Source organism: Berghia stephanieae, chromosome 5 (assembly GCF_034508935.2).
Source record: "Berghia stephanieae isolate SIO BIC M18660-M18661 chromosome 5, UCSD_Bste_1.3, whole genome shotgun sequence".
Taxonomy (NCBI): Eukaryota; Metazoa; Mollusca; class Gastropoda; order Nudibranchia; family Aeolidiidae; genus Berghia; species Berghia stephanieae.
The window spans coordinates 11,664,350-11,683,835 of NC_088364.1; the positions used below are offsets into that span (position 1 = coordinate 11,664,350).

General features: G+C 34.4%; 2 protein-coding genes across 3 annotated transcripts in view; one reads left to right on the forward strand and one right to left on the reverse strand.

The window, feature by feature from the left end:
• The window catches only part of LOC144972408 (uncharacterized), a 53,473-nt gene extending 52,823 nt beyond the window's left edge, over window positions 1-650 (forward strand). Inside the window, exon 12 of the mRNA XM_078913567.1 lies at window positions 450-650. Coding sequence (XP_078769693.1) covers window positions 450-549 — 100 coding nt within the window. The 3' untranslated portion in view covers window positions 550-650. The remainder of the gene's footprint in view (window positions 1-449) is intronic.
• A 5,052-nt stretch (window positions 651-5,702) lies between these two features.
• The window catches only part of LOC144972409 (integrator complex subunit 1-like), a 54,166-nt gene continuing 40,382 nt past the window's right edge, over window positions 5,703-19,486 (reverse strand). For both annotated transcript variants that reach the window (XM_078913569.1, XM_078913568.1), the window contains exons 32-47: window positions 19,403-19,456; window positions 17,972-18,067; window positions 17,304-17,517; window positions 16,891-17,020; window positions 16,011-16,334; window positions 15,154-15,241; window positions 13,573-13,820; window positions 12,981-13,110; window positions 12,364-12,500; window positions 11,575-11,764; window positions 11,062-11,189; window positions 10,165-10,397; window positions 9,451-9,521; window positions 8,569-8,660; window positions 7,904-8,013; window positions 5,703-6,311 (exon numbers count right to left, since the gene is read on the reverse strand). In XM_078913569.1, coding sequence (XP_078769695.1) covers window positions 6,193-6,311; window positions 7,904-8,013; window positions 8,569-8,660; window positions 9,451-9,521; window positions 10,165-10,397; window positions 11,062-11,189; window positions 11,575-11,764; window positions 12,364-12,500; window positions 12,981-13,110; window positions 13,573-13,820; window positions 15,154-15,241; window positions 16,011-16,334; window positions 16,891-17,020; window positions 17,304-17,517; window positions 17,972-18,067; window positions 19,403-19,456 — 2,364 coding nt within the window. In that variant the 3' untranslated portion in view covers window positions 5,703-6,192. The remainder of the gene's footprint in view (window positions 6,312-7,903; window positions 8,014-8,568; window positions 8,661-9,450; window positions 9,522-10,164; window positions 10,398-11,061; window positions 11,190-11,574; window positions 11,765-12,363; window positions 12,501-12,980; window positions 13,111-13,572; window positions 13,821-15,153; window positions 15,242-16,010; window positions 16,335-16,890; window positions 17,021-17,303; window positions 17,518-17,971; window positions 18,068-19,402; window positions 19,457-19,486) is intronic.

Sequence of the window (19,486 nt, forward strand, 5' to 3'; positions counted from 1 at the left end):
TAAAATTATTATATCAATCAGACTATAACCGTTAAAGGTTACACACAGTTTTGTGTGTAGGTATGTTTAACTTGGCTGGCGGATGTTGTGAGTATTTTACCTAAACACATATTATCAATATAGTAGAGTCACGTCTTTATCGTTCACTCCACAAAATGCATGACGGAGACAATAGATATGGAATTTAATCGCGATTATTTTGGCGTGCTTTTTTTTTTAAAGAAGAGATCAAAGAGAAAATAATAATAGAACTGAGGGGAAAAAAAGCATTAGAAAACAAAAGAAACAAAAAATAAATATACAGATTGAAAAGACAAATAAAAAAGTAAAATAAGAATTAAACACAAAACAGCAGACAAAACGAGAACAGAAAAGAAAAACAATTAAATAAATATACGGACTGGATATCCTCTTTGTTTATTTATTGTTATCTTTTCTATTTTCCCCAGTGCTATGAAACTGATTCACAACACAGGGCCAAAGTTGGAGCTGGCAGTTGTAAAAGGTGACAGGTCTATCGCTGCAAAGATATCGGCTTCTACGGCTTGAAGGCAGGTGCAATCTTGGACAACAGCTGAGAGAGGACCTAAATAGCTCGGTTGGTAGAGCATCAACTTCACACGCAGAGTGACCGGGATCGATTACCAAGATTTTATCCCCCCCCCCCCCCTCCCCTCCTTATCCGTTAGTGTTTGGGTAGCTGGGTGTGATAGACCTGGAGAAAGAACTTTGCGACAGACTTGCGACTCCTTATGGCTCTGAAGGACTATAACCGCAAAGAGAGGAATAGATAAGGATATAGAAGTTAGATTGTACGGCTATGTAGAACTGTGGTATGGCACTCGCTTTCGAATCGGAAGGTCCTGGGTTCGAGCCTCGCTCGGCGCATAGTCGAGTCCCCGGAAAAGGCTCTTTACTCACCTGGCCAGTGATTGTCTCTGTCGGAAAAAAAAAACATTGTAAGATCGCCGTACAGGCGTCATGTCAAGTTCTCATGACGTATACTATAGTTACGCCATGCTCGTTCTACGTTACGTTATTGCTGTTGGCCAGGGACCCTTTGTAAAGCGTATTGAGCATGTTTAATGGATATTGCTCTTTATAAAAGCTCAACGTTTTTTTTCGTGATAATAATAGAGATAGATAGAGAGAGAAGAGAGAGAGAGGAAGAGAGAGAGAGAGAGAGAGAGAGAGAGAGAGAGAGAGAGAGAGAGAGAGAGAGAGAGAGAGAGAGAGAGAGTTGGAAAAAAAAAGGATTTTATTTATATCCTCTTCTACCAAAAACTTAATCTTTTGATATATACCTCCCATGTTCAAGGTCACGAGACGAAAATCGTCGTATTCCGATCAGCTCAAATCTTGCAACGGATTGATTTATCAATTCTCGACTGGCATTGCAGGCTGATTTTTTTAACATTTTTATTTGGGGGGTGATTTTTTTTCTAATTTTTCTTCCAACTTTAACTGGCACTGTTTCATACACAACTTTTCAGATTATCTTACTCCAGTGACTGTTCCTCAGTTTGCCACATAGGTGATAGGCATCGTACTATAACTTGAGCTTGTATATAGCGCAATATCTACTAACCGTGCTCAAAGCGCTTTACAAGGTGTCCCTAACAAACAGCAACACGTAACATGAAGAATGAGACATGATGCCTGTTAGGCGATAGTATTTTTCCGATAAGACAATGCTGTTAACGACCAGGTAGCCTACTCATTTGACACCTGAGTTGGTGAGTAGAGTCTTGCCAAGGACTCAACTATGCGCCAAGCGAGGCTCGAACCCAGGACATTCCTATTCAAAAGCGAGTGTCATACCACAAGACTGCATAACCGCACATGTTTTAAATAATTTATTGGCCAGAAAACTCATCCTTTACTTTAAATATCCATCGATTTAAATCACACTCATCTTGGAAAAATATAAGAACAAACCCTCAAACCTGGAACTTCGTACAAGTGCCTATCATCTCGTAAAAAGCCAATGTGTTAAAGACCAATGATGATACTGTCTTTACTTGTACTTGTAATAAGAAAGGCAGACTGAAGTTTGTTGTTACCACTTCCACTTTCGACATTGGCTGTGTAAAAAGCCAGCGGATCTGCAATTTATTTTGTTTTTGTTTTTTGCTACCTGTACTTATTATTATTAGCAGGTCTGATTTAATTTATGGGCTTCGTGTAACATTGCATTGGTCTGAGGAGTATTTCAGTTACAAAATTTAGCTCGTATAACAATTTGAGTTATCAGACATGCAAATCAGTACACCTCGTTTGCTTCTGTTTTTTATTGTTCTTTTCTTTTTATCACAACATTTGTGACCCATCGGTGTAATCCGGTCTTATGTCAAAATGCAGTAGGTAAGAGGAGAGTTTAACATTAAAAAAAAAGAGTTTTAGAAAATTTGCTGGGTTATTTTTTTTAAAAGTTTGAGAGACAAAAATAATTCTTCTCTCAATTAAATAATTAGTCTTTACTAGATTTCATAAGTCAATGTTAAAATCGAATTGTAAGCATCAAGATAACCGTGACATATTACCGTTTTGAGGCGATCGGTCACAATTAAGATTGATTTTAAAAGGTTTTTCCTGACAAAGATTGTGTTTTCTTGGTTCTTCTTTTGTTTTAAATTTAAGTCCTGTTTTATTTATTTTTTAAATTTATTTTCTGAAGGTACTTTTGCCAAGACAAAGCATTAAATAACATTGTTGCTATATTGCGGTTGAACTTTTGTTAATTTTGTAAATATTTATAAGCGAAAATGTGTGACATCCTTCCCTATTTCATCACCCTCTCCAAATCCAAGTCTCGTTATTATTTATATTTTGATATTATCATCACAACCACCACCATCATCATCACCATTGTCTTCATCATCAACATCATCATTATTTTTTGTTGCTTTAAGTCTCTTCCAACACAATTGAGGTTATAATGAGAGACCGCTGAAAACAAAAAACAAGCAATCTAACAAAAATAGTAACAAATGTAAATCAAAATCATAACCTAAAGATATCATAAGCTAAATTATAAATAACCAAGAACAAACAGGCAGAATATTTACAGAAAAAAAAAATATCCCCTGTCAAAAATACAATCACAAACCAAAGAAGCAGGATAGGCTAGTAAAGAGAAGAAGAAACGACATCACTATCGGATCGTACACCCATGCGAACATCATAGGTATATGATTCAAGGGTGATGCTCCCATCCAACCACCCGCATCATCATTAGTATTATTATTATTATTATTTTTATTATTATCATTATTCATCATCACCATCGTCATCATCATCATCATCATTATATATAATTAAAAGCCAATGAAAACCATTGTGTATATTTATACTTATTGTAACATATTACTGTGTGAATGAATCATTTTGCTGAGAGTTAGCATCAAACTTTTAACTCTATACAGGCAAAATGCGATTTTAATCTGACCTGACGTCAATTCTTATTCTATCCACCAAAAGACTGGTGTAGCAATGAGACTCGGACTTTGGGCTTTACTACTGATGTATAAAAGGCAACAAATAAAATAAAACAGTGGAATAGAATCTTAAATTTAATTTACGAAGGCAAATGATGTGGACATTCTAGGCTTCCCCTTGGTTAACAAAACACGATGAATTTGTCTCTAGGATCTGAACTAAATCATCTACTTTGTTGACAAAGGGGAAACCTGAAACGTTCACATGATCTGTCTTTGTAAATTAAATTGAGGTTTCTATTCCATTTTGTTAATGCTATTTATTTCCTCAAGCTCCAAGCACCAACATTTTCTGATATTACTGGATATAGGTATAAATCCAAAGTGTGGTTAGTGTTGCTGCTTTTAGTTGAAGTAGAAGTCCCGATAGCTCAGTTGGTAGAGCACTCGCTTCACAGGCAAAGGGACTGTAATCGATCCCGGGTGCCGTCGAGATTTTTTTCTGACCCCCTGTCTATCAAGCTGTGGAAAGGTCTTTGCGATAGACTACCGTCATATCCAAAGGGTAGCAAGAAATTACTATTGTCCGTTTCACGCTACAGAAACCGGGATAAACGACAGCTCCATGGGTCTTGTGGCTCTAAAGGACTGCTTTTAGTGGAAGTGTTAAGTCTATAGTCACGACCATGCAAATACAACACACACATTGGGAGAAATTAATAATTGTAAAGTCGTTTTGAAAGGCATATTATAATGTGCAACCAATCAACACACACATATTTACAGGTCTGATAACAGAACACGACTATGGGCTTGGTTTACCATTGTTGAAGAGGAAACCATTTTGCTTTGGTTTGAGAGTACAGCAATGAGTCTCTATAACAATTTGGTTTAGCCAGACTCGTAACATGCATGTTATCATTCGTCATAGATGCATTATCACCCTTATCAGTCATCATAACCATCATCATCATCATCATCATCATCACCAAGTGTTACATTTGTGTCTGTATGTTCAATGATCAATGCCATCAAAAGGAAATTAAAACTGATCATTCAGTTATCAGTTATGGACAGTCGCGCCTATTTAAACTTTACTTCCTTTTTTTGTGTGTAGTTGTTTCCCTTTAATTTCAACTTGAAATCTGTACTGGCCATCTAAACATAACTCTAAATAACATTAAATGTTTGTTTTTTGGGGGTTTTTTTTGTATAGTTTGTTTGGGTTTGTTTTGTTTTTTCTTTGGGGGGGGGGGGGGGGGAGGGGGGGGGGGGGGGGGGGGGGGGGGTATTTTGCTTGTTCCGTTTTTGGTGATGACAATGTATGATGGGGACATTAATGATAATGAAGATGATGATGACACTCAACCACCAACCTTCTCTAATGGCTACTTCATTTGTCCATTGCCATATCTACCTCAAAACATTCCAAACCTCAGACGTCATAAATAATAATTTGTGATAATAAATCATTGAAAATGTGATATTATCACGTATTCCTCATGTTGTTATATTGTTCATATTGTATACATGTACAGTCAATATTTCATGATTGCTGAGCGGTGAGTAATAGTAATAAAATAAAAACCTGTGATGAATCTACATATAAACTAAACAAAATGACTTTCTTTCTTTTCTTACTTTCAATACATTATTTTTATAATTATGAATTGTGTGTATTGGGAGGGGGGGGGTGTGTTAATAAACATACCTTGTTCAGTGTATTGTATTCGCTGGATTCAAGCACACTCTCTGGAGAAGCCAAAAAATGTGCTAGAATCCGAGTGTGTAGAAATTTGAATGCTCATGGGGGGTAACCAATGCATACCATGTTGTTCAAGTATTATTGCCTGCCTTACTTCCCTTGTTGGGGAGTATGAACTGTTTTTCATGCAAAGGCTCAGTTTGAAGAAAGAAGAATGACACCAGGTTCGAAAACCCACTGTGTGGCCTTGAGCAAGTCACCTCGCCCTAGCTCATCTTGCAGCACTGCACTGCAGCTGACACCTGAGATATTCCAGTTTTCCCTTGGAATAGACCCAAAAGACAAGTTTCCCCTTTGGGATTAATAAAGGGAATATCTTATGGCAATGGACTCCAGTCAGGCCTTGCACAAAAAAATAGTCATCTCTTTCCCGGTCAAAAATAGAAAGGCACAAAGAAAGGGATCACTGACAGAGTGGGATAAGAATAGACTGAACAGTTGCCTCACTAGCAGCTGACATTGGCAGTCTGAGATGGCAAAATGACCAAAATCCATTCACCTTTTTATTTTAATTGAAATCACAATAACTTTATATAAAACAACATTTATTCGTAATAAATTTCAAGAACATTACATATTTACATGGCATCATGTATTGAAACGAGTTTTAACTCCCACTGCCCCACCCCCCTCCCCACCCCAAAAGAAGATAAAAAAGTAAAACAGTAATCGCACACAGTTGGTGTTGTTCTCTCACTATTACCAACCAACTTAACATTTGATTAAAAGTGGAAGCCAAATAACAAAGACAATGAAATAGCCAAGAAATAAATATGACAGTGCAGTCAAAAAAAATTAACTTTGGTCTTTGTCTAAAACCAATTTTTTTTTCCAGATATATATTGTTTCTTTCCAAGAATATTCCATTGTAATATGGAAGGAATAAAACAGAGGATCTGTAAGCTTCCTGAATGTAAATACACTTGCTTATTATTTCGTCCAATGCTGCCCCCCCCCCCTCTCACAAATCCCCATCCAATGTAGCCAGGTCTAAACAGACACTGCATGTAAATTAAGTATCTGTAAAGCTTCCCCGATATAACTGCTGGCGTCAAGACATGTTTTGATTCCAACCTGGAAAGCTGTCTGCAGGATGGTGCTGGCATCCTCTGTGGAAAATAAAGAGAAAAAAATTACTTTTTTAAAAATTCTTCATTAAATAAGCAATAAACAATGTGATTATTTATTTTGTCACTGCATACATATCCTACGGCAAAGCATTTTTTCATGTTTTCAAAATTCAAAATCAGTTTTATCCATAATGTTCAATTACTCAGGGAATGGATAAAGCTTGCTGTCTTGTCATGCCATTAAGTTGCAACTCTGTGCAGTCAAAGATAATCATGACTGTGAGGGTGGCGAAGAAAATGGACGTGCCCAAATCTTCATTTTGATCTCATCTATTTCTCAGTCAAATTCCATTTGGCCATTAATTTTTTATATATTTATGGGCAGAAACAACTTAGGACATGACATGATGGTCTGAATATCCTTTGAGAGCTTAATACCTGGTGTGTTACTTCAACAGCATACATAATTCTATTTCCCTTGAATGAGTTCCAATACAAGTGAACCATAATACCAGATGCCACAATTAACTAAACGTCACACAATCTTGTAAATTTTCTTAGATTTGTATACTGTTTGATAACATTGCCCCTTAAAAATGTGTAATTAGATACAAGTTAGAAAGATCAATCAGCATTATGAGATAAGCAGGTGATACTGCGTGATACTGTCAATATTCTTTGTTTTTGTCTTCTTTATGGGTGAAAGTTAACGTGGATCAATTTTCCTGAAAGAGAGACTGGTGAAGCCACTTTGCCTGAAAAAGATGTGAATTTAATTTTTTAAGATCTTCAATTCACCAGTTGAGTGCCAAGCTTTCCAGAGTAAAAAGTGTATTTATTTCTATGATCATAAAAGTGGTTTGGTTTTTGTTTTATTTAGCACAAAAAAAAAAATGTAGTCTTAGTTCATTTTTTAAAAACCTAAAGCTTTCTTACAGATCCCCAGTTAATAATAATAATTTAAAAATTAGACTCATACAAAATAGTAAAGAAAATTTAAACAGTCAAAATAAAGCATTTTCAGTTGTATTATTAAGGGAAATAACCCATTTATGTTTATGTTTATTGATAATACAGTCCTTGATTGAAGGCTTCATTGTCAAATATGTTGGTTCTATTTTATTGTCACTTGACAAGTTCTATTTCACAAGAAGTAGAAGCTTAAATGAGATCTGTTATCATTTGAAGTATAAAATACGCATATATGCATAATTCAATGCAAATCCTCAAAAATGGTGTGAAAGGTTTTAGTGAAAACCAGCGTTTAATAACCAACTGAAAAGTTAAATTTAATACAAAATGTGACGCATCAGCTGATGTGTCCGTTGTAAACAGATCAAATGTATGACAGAAAAGTGACACATTTGTTTAATTGTCACCTTTGAAAGATAGTCTACACATCTACCTAGTATTAAAAGATAACGTTCCAGTAGTGCAATAATGATAAAGCCGGCAGAAGAGTCAAAATGCCGGCAGGCGATTATTACATTTACTAAAAAAACGGAATTTCCGGCATATGCCGGCGAACTTTCACCCATGACCTTTTTTTTCCAATAATAACATTTGATAAAGATAGGATTATCTTTTTTGGACCAATTAAATAAAGTAGCAATTCATACTCAGCAGCCTACCTTGGCAAAGAGCACAGAATTCTGCTAAGTTTTTCAACGCTGAAGTGATAATGTTTGGGTCTTCACTCTCAAAGCAGTCCAAGTAGCTGGAAATGAAGTTCTCAGCTTTTCTGAAATAAGAAATCAAAGACAGCTTTTTAATATGTGAAAAATGTTTGATCTTTTGAGCAAATCAATTGGTTAAAAGGATCAATATGAATAAAATCTATGAACAGTTAGCATTTAAACGGATAGAGATATTTCAATGAAATCGTAGACTTGCCAAAAACATTAAATGATAAAATGTGACCCACTGCCTCATATCAGTATTATGTCGGTGAAAATTGCTCTATGACTACAAATATGGAGATTCAAAATTAACTACAATTTTTTATAACAATCATTTCAATTAAAAAAAAAAAATTCCGCATTCTATCAGATACAAATGCTACGATCTGTTTAATATAATTATAGAAACAGCATAAACTCTGGCTCCTTGGGGCCTATAGAGTTCTAAAATATTTTTATCAATGTTACAGAGAATCTAAATTTACCATTTTTTTCTTTCTAAATTATGTTTTAAAAGTTTTAAGTGTGTCACCTAAAAATATATTTTTATCAGTGTGTTAGGCAGATCTGAAATCTTTCTCATAAGCATATGAAATATTTTTCTTCTAAGAATTTACCTGGGATTGTACCTCAAGAACCTCATGACCAAAGCAAAGGCTGTGCCTCTACATTGGTCGTGTGAGGACATGAGAAGCTTTTGAAGTTGATTCTGGATAGAGGAGAAAGAAGAAACAAAAGAAAACACAAAAATTATAAACCAAAAACAAAATAATTCTAAATTACAACTTTACATAGAGATTCAGGTTACTTAAAGATTATTTTTTTAAAAATTATTTTCTCTCCCAATGTAATTCTATCATTATTCTAGACCCACTGATTTTAAATGTTTCACATAAACAAAATTCAATTGACTCAAGATCAAAATCAACCAACTGCTATTATTTTCACTTAATGTATTACCAGACCTGCCAACTTGAAGTTGGAAAAATTCTTAGTTTCAGGGGGAAAAAACATAATAGACATTATGGCTACCTTTAAAAATTACCAAATTGTCTTTAATATGTGAAAATAAGGCTTTAAACCCCTTTATAACCTAGCTCTGGCACCAGACCTTCGTTTTCAAGATTCATTGAATCAAAAATCTTTATATTGTTCTCAAGTTGGGGGCCAAAATTCCTAGTACTACGAAATTTTTGTAATAGTAAGCAGGTCTGTATTACTAAGACAAAAAAAGCAACACTGGCAATATGAGGATCTGGCCTGATGAAGATCAAATGGAGTCCAGTGAAGAGGATCTATATGAACCTGTGCTGAAATCATCGCTATGTATTGCTAAGTAAATAAGTAAGAAATCATAACTTAAGAAAAATTTGTCTTGCCGCTAAAGGATTCAAAAGAACATTATTTGTATTTCAGAGATCAGAATAATCCTAGACTTAATTGATGTTTATATTTATATTTTGTTTTTCTAACAAACATATACCTGTGACATAGATTACCTGAAAGTGTGCTAATATATCAATTTTTCTCTTGGACAACTCATCCAAGTCTTGAAGCACTTGCAAAATGTCTGGGGAATAAGAAAAACATATTTTATTTTCAATTCCACTCTTTCGCAACACTATTTAAATATCATAAAGACATGCTTTATTGATTAACTTTTCAAATAGTGCTCGAATTGAGAGAAGAATTAAATTTTTTTTTAATATAAAATTTTACACAATATTTGGAAAGGGATAATGGTAATCTGATTTTTATGTGAATACAGTACACATCTTTACTATTTTAAAAACTCAACATGAATCTAGAATCGATGATGAAGAGGTCGGTTATGTCAGATAAAAAGAATATTGTTATTTAATTTCAAAAATTTGTTATCACCCTAATTTGAAAGAAAATTTCATGTACAATTCATATACACAAGATTATATACAGGCATTTAAAAACAAATGCATACTTGTGTTTTCAGAGACAAAATTCAAGCATAATTTTTTTGGACAAATCTGGGTTAAAATGAAGATATGATAATGATCATGATCATATTGGTGGTGGTAATGGTAGTGGTGGTGAAGGTGCTGATGATGATGATGATGATGATGACAGTTTTTATGGAATAATAAAAAACATTATAAAGCATGAAAATGGATAAAATATCAGGAAATTAATTTTCTGACAAAATTACGGGAGTTGGCAGGTTTGCATATATCACATACCTTCAGAAGAATCCCGATCAAACCTCCTGAGGAGAGGTGCCAGCTGAGCAGCTGTGTATCCGGCCTGTCCCTGCTGTGTGGTGATGTCTTCCATTAGAGTCCGGTGTTCTTGGGACGAGCTCCGTTGTCTGCCAGGGGTTGTTGAGGTCAAGGTCTCTGATTGGTGAGGCAGAGTCAGGGTGGTTACCAACGCCTTCAGGTCCAGCATATCGGGATAGGTATGACACAGAATGCTGGAGGGAAACAAATGTTTTAAAATTTTGTTTATAAGACCCTTGAAGGACTTTTATCAGGCTTAATCGTTACTACATAGCAACCAACTTTTCAAAGAGCTAAATCAGAACATCCTAATGCACAATATCGTCATGATCCAAAACAGTAGTATGTTTGGACTATTGTATAATAGCATAATCTAGACTTAGAGCCTTTCCTGCTCTTTGTTTTCATTTGCTAGTGAAATAGCACGATCCTTGAACATACAAGAGTCATTTCCATATACGTAAACAGTCCATCTTTATCTAATTTTTTTTTTTTTCTGTAGATTGCCAAATTGGGAGTCTAGATTTTACCAGGACAGTCCCTCTGAAAAAATCAGGCCTATGGAGCTAGAATTTATTCTCGTTTTTATGGTATCAAATAGACAGGAAAATTGCTGGAGAGTCATGGACAGAATAAACTTAGGTCTATTTTATCAGTCCCTTTGCTTATGAGTCATGTGCTCTGCAAATTGAAATATCCAGACTAAAAAAATTTTAGTGAGCTTTAAACTAAATCCATTCAGAAAATATTCTAAGCAAACTAATAAAGGTTGCTATCAACCTCAGATCATACGATATTGAAAATTAGATGCTTGGTTAATATTCTAAAACATGTATTGTTTCTTGGGTAAAATCTTACGAGAAGAGATCCATGTGTTTGGTCAATAATGAGAAAGCTCTTTCAGGGTCATGTTGTAGATAGTTCTGTAAGATGTTGACAAACTTGAGCAGCATGGATCCCAAAGCCTTGGTCTCCTTACCATGACTCTGTGAAAGATTAACGATGACAAAAAAAAAAAAAAAGAAAGAATAAGGTTTAAGTTGTTGTTGCAGTTGTTGGTGTTTTGTGAGAACGATGTAACCGAAGTTATATAGCCAAATTTGACTTAAATTCAAATAGGTTTTGTTCACACTTTGAAGATACTTTTTTGAGAAGCTACAACTACATTTATTGCTAGTATCAGTCTCACTGCTTCCGTATCATGTTATGCTATTTCTTGTAACCTCAGTTTAAATAAATTTTAATGGTCAATGTGATAGGTTTGCTATCGACTTTAACTCATTTAAATGAATGGAAATCAAATAAATTTGTTTAATTGACAATTCACATAAACACAAGAGGGTTAAGGAGCAGGTTAAGTTTTGTGTTTACCTCCAGCAGGGAGAAGTAAGAGTCTATCACATCTTCCAAGCCGGTGTGTTCTCGTCCAAAAAGGCGTGGCTGCAGCAACTCCAGCAATCCCAACACGTGTGTAAAGAGCATCAAGCGATTGGTGTGTCGCATCTCGCCAAAGGAGAAAGCAGTCTGACCTGACAGCAGAGATGATATTAGGGGCAGCTGTCTGAAATGTGAAAGAAAGGGGAGATAAAGCATGGATATGGATTTGGTAATATTTATTCATTTCATCATATAGCTGAACTGACTAGCTATATTAAATATTACATTTTACATGCATTTATTTGTCTGCATTATTGAAGGTCTAAGTATTATTCAAATACTTAGATCCATTAGGTAGATTATTTCATAAATGAAATGAAATGATAATAAACATTTGAGTCTTTGAGAAGCGATTTCTATTATTTGATTTGTGCCAGATTATCAGTGTTTGTTTCATTTTCTATTCTTCAACCTAAAGAAACTGATGGAAGGAAATTTTGTATTGAGTATTGAGTATTTTAATGCATTTTGATAGAACATGTGAAGCTATCCGTTTCGGATAAAGATTTGATTGCCCAGGGATTTTTAGTGGCAAATAAAAGGGGGTGGGGTAATTTAAACAACACTCAGGAACTGTTTCTAGAGAGACAAAATTTTATTTGTACATTTTATTGGATGAGGAACTGTCAAAACATTGGCTGAAAAAGGTTTAACATCATGTTGTAAGCTTTAGAAAAGTAGAAATTGTTAATACCTTTAAACTGAATATCAAAATAAAGATACCTGAGAAATATAGCAGGATGGTGAGAAGCCAGTTTCCTACAGGCAATATTGGCATCAAACATTTTGCCTTTGTCTGACTGTGTCCGAGTCTTAATTTGTCCAAGGCTAGATATCATACGATGTGATACGACATCAATCTAGAAAGAGAATAAAGGGAAGAAAAAAATCATAATATGCATTACTCAATGACACATCTGCCTTACGTAAATGGAAAAACAAAAAATTAAACTAAATTAAACATAAATTTTTAAAAAATACATAATATTGAATTAGGCAGTGGCCCACAAATAGACCACATCTATCAGGTGCCTGTGCATGCAGAGGTGGTCTTTTACCAGTTAACTGCCTTACTCTGGAAAAACAGGTATTTAAAAATATGGCCAGAAAACTCGTCCTTCAAATATCAATTGATTTAAATCATTTCATCTTGGCAAAAACTCTCAAACCTGGGGCTTTATTTAAGACCTCATGAGGTCCCAGGTTTGGGAGTTTTTGCCTACAATAAGTGATCATCGATATTTGAAAATTTTTACAAATGTATCTGTCCAGAGTAAATTATCTGGTTAAGGGAACCAGATCAAGGGAACTATAAACTAGGTCAAAGGAACTACATCTACCTGGGACTGAAGTTCAGAGGACTGCAACATGTGGTCTGATAGGGTGGAGGATTCAGGTATCCAAGACTGGATATATGGGAAGTGGAGATATAGCTGGACTGCCAAGCCCACCGTACTGTCTCTCTTTGACCTACAAGGATGAATTGGAAGACAATTGCAGGTTAACAGAAAGATAAGATGGGTAGATTGATGAAAATCTATCAAGAGTAATACCCTCCTCCTACTCTTCCTCCTTATGATAACAAGTATAATTAAATTATAATAATAGCAATGATGATGATGGTGATTATGATGATGATGATGACGATACTACTACTAAAGTTACTACAATAACTACTACTACTACTAATATGACTATGACTACTACTACTACTGCTAATAATAATAATAATAATAATATATAATAATAATAATAATAATAATAATAATAATAATAATAATAATAATAATAATAATAATAATAATAATAATAAAAAAATAATAATAATATCCAATAATAATCTTGATAGTCCATAAAATTTCCATGGCACATCCCAAACAATACAATATGTAAAATCATCAGGATAAAGCCATAAGGAAATAAATATCCTACCCGCTGGAAGACGTATAGATGTCCTGCAGACGTCCCACGGCTCCAATCACTCGCTGCATGTTGTCACTCAGACACAGGAGGAGGAGGTTGAGTCTGTGGTTCATTATACGCTGGTTCTCATTGGTTGAGGTGGTGGAGTCATCATCTGACCTTCTCCCAGCCAATAAAGTGGCCTCCTCAATGATGAGATCAACCACACAAATGACTTGAGGCACAGTCAATCCCAAGACATCCTCCAGGACGTTAAGCTGTAGAAATTTTTTTTTAAATAAATGTTTCAGTGCATGACATAATCAGTTGGAAGGTGAAAATTTTGGATTTGAATTTTTTTCATTTTCTGAAAGAATACGCTCCCCAGAACATTTTAATCTTTAGTTGAAGTACATCGGAAGATTTTTCATGAAGTTATGGTCGGATGTATGGGAAAGGTATCCAGCAATTTTTCTCAAATTTCATACTTTTTCAACTTGACAAGATGTAAAAACTATTTAGAAGTGAAATTAAGCTTTGATATTTCCCGTAGATGTACAAAAAGGGTTGATTTAATCATTTATGACAAGAACTCATTTTTGACAAAAATTGAACTTTTAACTAAACTTGGCAATATCTCAGTGCAAACATTTTCACCAACTGACTGATTATGTCATTCACTGCAATAAATGTTTTTGAAAATGAAAGTTCATATGCATTTTTAAAAATGAACATGTTTATTAAACTTGAACCTGAACTTGAGTATTCATATAGCGCAATATCCACTAATCGTGCTCAAAGCACTTTACAAGGAGTCCTTAGTTAACAGCAACACTTACCATGTAGGATAAGACATGATGCCTGTGATGCGTTATTACAATTTTTTTCGGACAGAAACAAAGCTGTTAACAGCAAGGTACTTATTTTACACATGAGTACGGTGAGAAAATGTGAGTAAAGAGCTCTTTCCAAGGACTCAATTATGCGCCGCTCAGAGCAGGACCCAAACCCTGGACATCCGGACTAAAAGCGAATGTCATACCACAAGGCCACTTAGCCACACAAGCAAGAAAAGAAAACAAGCCAGACTTCTCAATTAAATAATACAAGTTAACTCTACCTTTTATTCTTTGTACCTGCCATTAGAGGCGATATCATAATTTCCTATTGCTATTATGAAGGTTAAACTGTGAAGGTAATCACTGAATGTGAGGTATCTTCTTCTCTCACATCGCATACACCATCAAGTTGGAGACGAACACAAAATTCTGTTGATTGCTCATATCATTGTATCTACTAATAATAAACTATTTACTGTTGGTGCCGATACTATTTCATCTATTACAGCGATACAGTCCTTAGTGGTTCTTGAAAATAAACATTTTTGCCTATGTGTCCTGTCTTGTAAAAAAATTAATGATTTTGCTTTTAAGGGTTTTGCGAACTTGCAACACGATTTAGGTCAAATTAATACCAGTAACAAGGATGTTCAAATGAAAAATAAATAAAAAATTAATAAATTTAAAAAAAAAAAAATTAATAAAAAATAAAAAATAAACAAAAACAAAAAAATAAAAAAATAAAAAATCTTTTCTGAAAATAATCACCAACCTCGTGCATCTTCTTCTCCCTCCCCTGCCACACTTTGGGAATGTGAGCACAAGCCCACACAAAGTCAAGTGTTGCTGTTGGGTCTAGCCTGAAAGACACAAACCAAAATTTATATTTAAAAAATAAAAACATGGAAAAAAATAAACAAAATAAAATAATTGCCAAAGTGTTGTTATGGTTTAGAAAAATAATACATATAAATAAATAAATAAATAAATAAATAAATAAATAAATAAATAAATAAATAAATAAATAAATAAATAAATATAAATAAATAAATAATATAAATGAATGAATGAATGAATGAATAAATAAATAAATAAATGAATAAATAAATGAATAAATAAATAAATAAATAAATAAATAAATAAATAAATAAATAAATAATAAATAAATAAATAAAATTAAATTAAAAAAATTGCAGTATAAGGATAAAAATGTCTTACACTCAATGGCAACAAGTCCATCACTGAGGCATTGAAAGATTCTTCTGCATCATAATTCGCGACTTGACAATATAATTGTTTTAAAAATTTAATTATAAGTATAATTTTTTAAAAATAAATCCCAAAGAGCAATAAATGAGAGACACCAGGATATTCCCAGCAAAAAAAAAGGAAATAAAATAAAATGAAATAAAAAATTTAAGAATTTTAAGAAAAAAGAAAGGAACACAGCAAAGACGAATATATATTTTTAAAAAAAACAAATCTTTGCTTAATTCAGAAGTAAGCAATTCCATTTAACATATCTAATGCCATTATGTTTTTCGGTTTTTTTATTTTCAATAGAAAAAAATATGATACAGCAATGGAAAACAAAACAAGCAAACAAAAACAAAAAAAACCCCAACTCACTCCTCCACTTTGGACTTGCCAGACAGTAATCTGGCCAGACATCGATTGAGTGTTTGCCAGCTGGTCTGATGGGTCAGGAGAGCCAATAAATGGGCCTGGCTGGACACGGGACTGGACGTGCTTGTGGCAGTGACATTCTTCTTGCTGTTGACTCTTCCCTCACTATCGCTGTCATTGCTACCAGTATTATTCTTGTCGGTGTGAATGGCCCTGCGGGCAAACACCAGGCTCTCTTCTATTTCTGGAGACAGTTGGATGATTTCTGGGTCCAACAAGGACAACCAGTCTATGAACAGCTTGGCACAGGTCTGGCTCATGGGAGATCTGTTACATGAAAAGGATAAAGGGTAAATTAAGACTTAATATATATTAGAGCAAGCAAAATTAAGTGGATTAAGTAAGCATTGCACTTACACCTAAGGACCCCATTTCTACATTGAGCAATAAACTTGAGCCCTATCATTCACTATAAAGCTCGGCAACAAAGCTGACACATCAGAAAAATTCCATTCTTTACTTACCTCCCTTTTGGCAATTGTTAAACATATATTGCCCCACTCCCTTTTCTTAATATCATCTTTATTTTCAAAAATAGAAATTTTAGAGACTTTAACATTAAAATTATTTTTGAGAATCGTTATTTTAGAGACAATGGCAGTATGGCTGAAAGGAAAAGTGAAAATAGGAATGATTCCACTGTCCATACAGCAGTGATTGGGTAGGTAGGATTGTTAGATCTGGAAGAAAGTATTTTGCAGAAGACTTGTATTCTATCCAAAGGGTAGCAAGTAATTGCTATTGTCTGTTTAATACTATCGACAGCAGGATTAACCCCATCTCAATGGCTGTGAGAGATACTTCTAAAAAATCCCAATCTTACCCATCCTTGTGTGTCATGGCCATGCAGGCAATTTGTGTTCCCTCCTTCGTCAGTTCCTTTTGCAGGAAGTGCTCCATACTGTGGTCGATCGCCTTCTCTAATTTCACTGGGTCCTTGATTTCTAACAGGCCTGATATGAGGGTAAAAAAAAATTAGAAAAAAAAAGTATTTACATGTTAAACTCATTGACCATAAATGTTCTTAATGGCTCATGTTCTTAATGGCTCAATTAGTTGAACATCCTACTGACAAGCGAATGGGGTGGCTTCATGTAAAATTTCAGCAAAGGTTGCTGATTCAGAAGATTCAATTTTTACTGAAACGAGACTTCAATGAACTGTGGGACAAATTTTCTTTCTTTCTTCTTAAAGCGTCACCTTTGGGGTGAATACAAAAGGGAAGATACTCGTTACCTTCAATGAAATCTTTGGCTCGGTTTTCTCCCTTCCCAGAGGTTTTCTCCAACAAATCATCCATCTGTCTGACCACAGAGGGCGATTTCGCCTGTCTAACTTTAGAAGTCGAGGTCATGACCTGGGTCAGAAGGGAAGTCATCATGGACTTGCGACCTTGACCTAGAGATTTTAGTTTTTCCATCATGGACAACAGCTCAGGGTGCAAGTCAGGCTGGAAGAGAAATCAAAAGATATTTTATTTTTTAATTAAAAAAAAAATCAATAAATGAACGCTTAAATGTGATATAAATCTGAAAAGCATAGAGAAAAAAATCATATTGTTCGGCACCCAAAATACATTTATCTCAATCAGCATGCAAAACAATGAATATACAGTTGCGTCTCTCAAATCAAGAACTCCAATATCCAGACAGATTGCTTGGGGACGGATTTTTTCTTCTTCTTTATTTGTACATTTTATGGACTGACTCCACAATCCAGATATCTTTGTAATGCAGACAAAATACTGGGATCGGAAGTTTTCGGATTAGAGAGAGACGTGACTGTATAGTGAATTATTCAGTAAATTAATTCTGCCTCGGCAGAACAGACTCTTCATTCTGTATAATTCATGAAATTCATTTTAAAGTGAATCCTCTGATGAGAAAATGGAATAGATCTTATACCTGTTTGGCATGCAGAATCTTGAGAATAGGACAGGACCTGTAGGTTGCTGTGTAGACCTTTTCAGCAAAGGCCTCTCTCTTGGATGAACTCAGCAGCTGTTTGAAACAAAAGTAACATTTTTTAAGGTTCTGATTTTTATCTTTAAATGGTCAGCACACCCAGAGAAAATATTTCTGTGTACTTCTGTGTATTTCATGGCACTGGACCAATGAGAAAAAAGCTCAAAGGCCTTTGAATAAGAAACAACAATAACAACAACAATAAAAAGTTTTTAGCCATTATCAATAATGACCTGTAACCATATTATCATTAGTCTTTGGCATACTACAGGGTGACACAAAAAGATAGAACCCATCATTTTTAAAATAACATCCATGATATTGCATCAAGTTTAATGAAATTAAAAAAAAACTAATAACATCAGTTATTTTGTTACTACAAGCGGAATATCATTGAGGAAAATCAAACAGGGAGAAAGTTATTCACAAATTATCAGAGCATATGAAGATCAGGAAAAAATATGAGAAACAATATGCTAAAGTACTGCTATGAACAAATAACCGCATACAAAAATGTCAGCAAACCATGGTGGTTGGAGATCTAATGTATCAGCCTTATGTGCAACTGAAGCACCAAGAGGATAAGTAATTAATTAAAAAGTAAATTATGATAAACTCATTCTATTTATAGTAATTAATAGCATATTGCAAACCATGGTGGTTGGAGATCTAATGTATCAGCCTTATGTGCAACTGAAGCACCAAGAGGATAAGTAATTAATTAAAAAGTAAATTATGATAAACTCATTCTATTTATAGTAATTAATAGCATATTTTGCAAAGTTGAGACTCTTCAAAACAAATTTTATATCTAAGTTTGCTTCAAATGATCAAATGGGGGTTAAGGCATTGCACTGTGACCCGGAAGGTCCCAGGTTCGAGCCCTGATTCAGGCCTTTTGTTATTTTTCCTTGGCCAAGATTATTAACACCCAATTTGCTCACTTGGACAACATGGGTGATTCCTGTTGACATCAGACATCTTGTTTGATGAATTTTCTATAATATTCCTTCGTGGAATGCCTAGGCAACGATATCTTATGATGTCATGGCAAAAGGCGTAATTTTTTAAATTTTGTTTTGCTTCAAACGATCCATATTAACTAAAATGCATAATTGAACACAGCGTTTGAAGTCTCAATCACTATTAACCAGTTAACTGCCGTACTCTGGAAAGAGACCAATTTTAAAATTTGGCCAGAAAACTCGTCATTCAAATAGCGATTGATTTAAATGACCCTCATCACAGCAAAAACTCTCAAACCTGATCCAGATCTAGATGGAACAAAGGGTGAAAAACAGGAACACATTCTCCTTACAGATAACTACATTCACAAAATTTATAATAATTATATCAAAGACAAGTCCTCACATTGTCAAAAGAGCGGATCACAGCAGCAGCCTTGACTTTATCCGTTGACACTACCTGGTAAAAAGAAAGAAAAAAAAGAAGTTT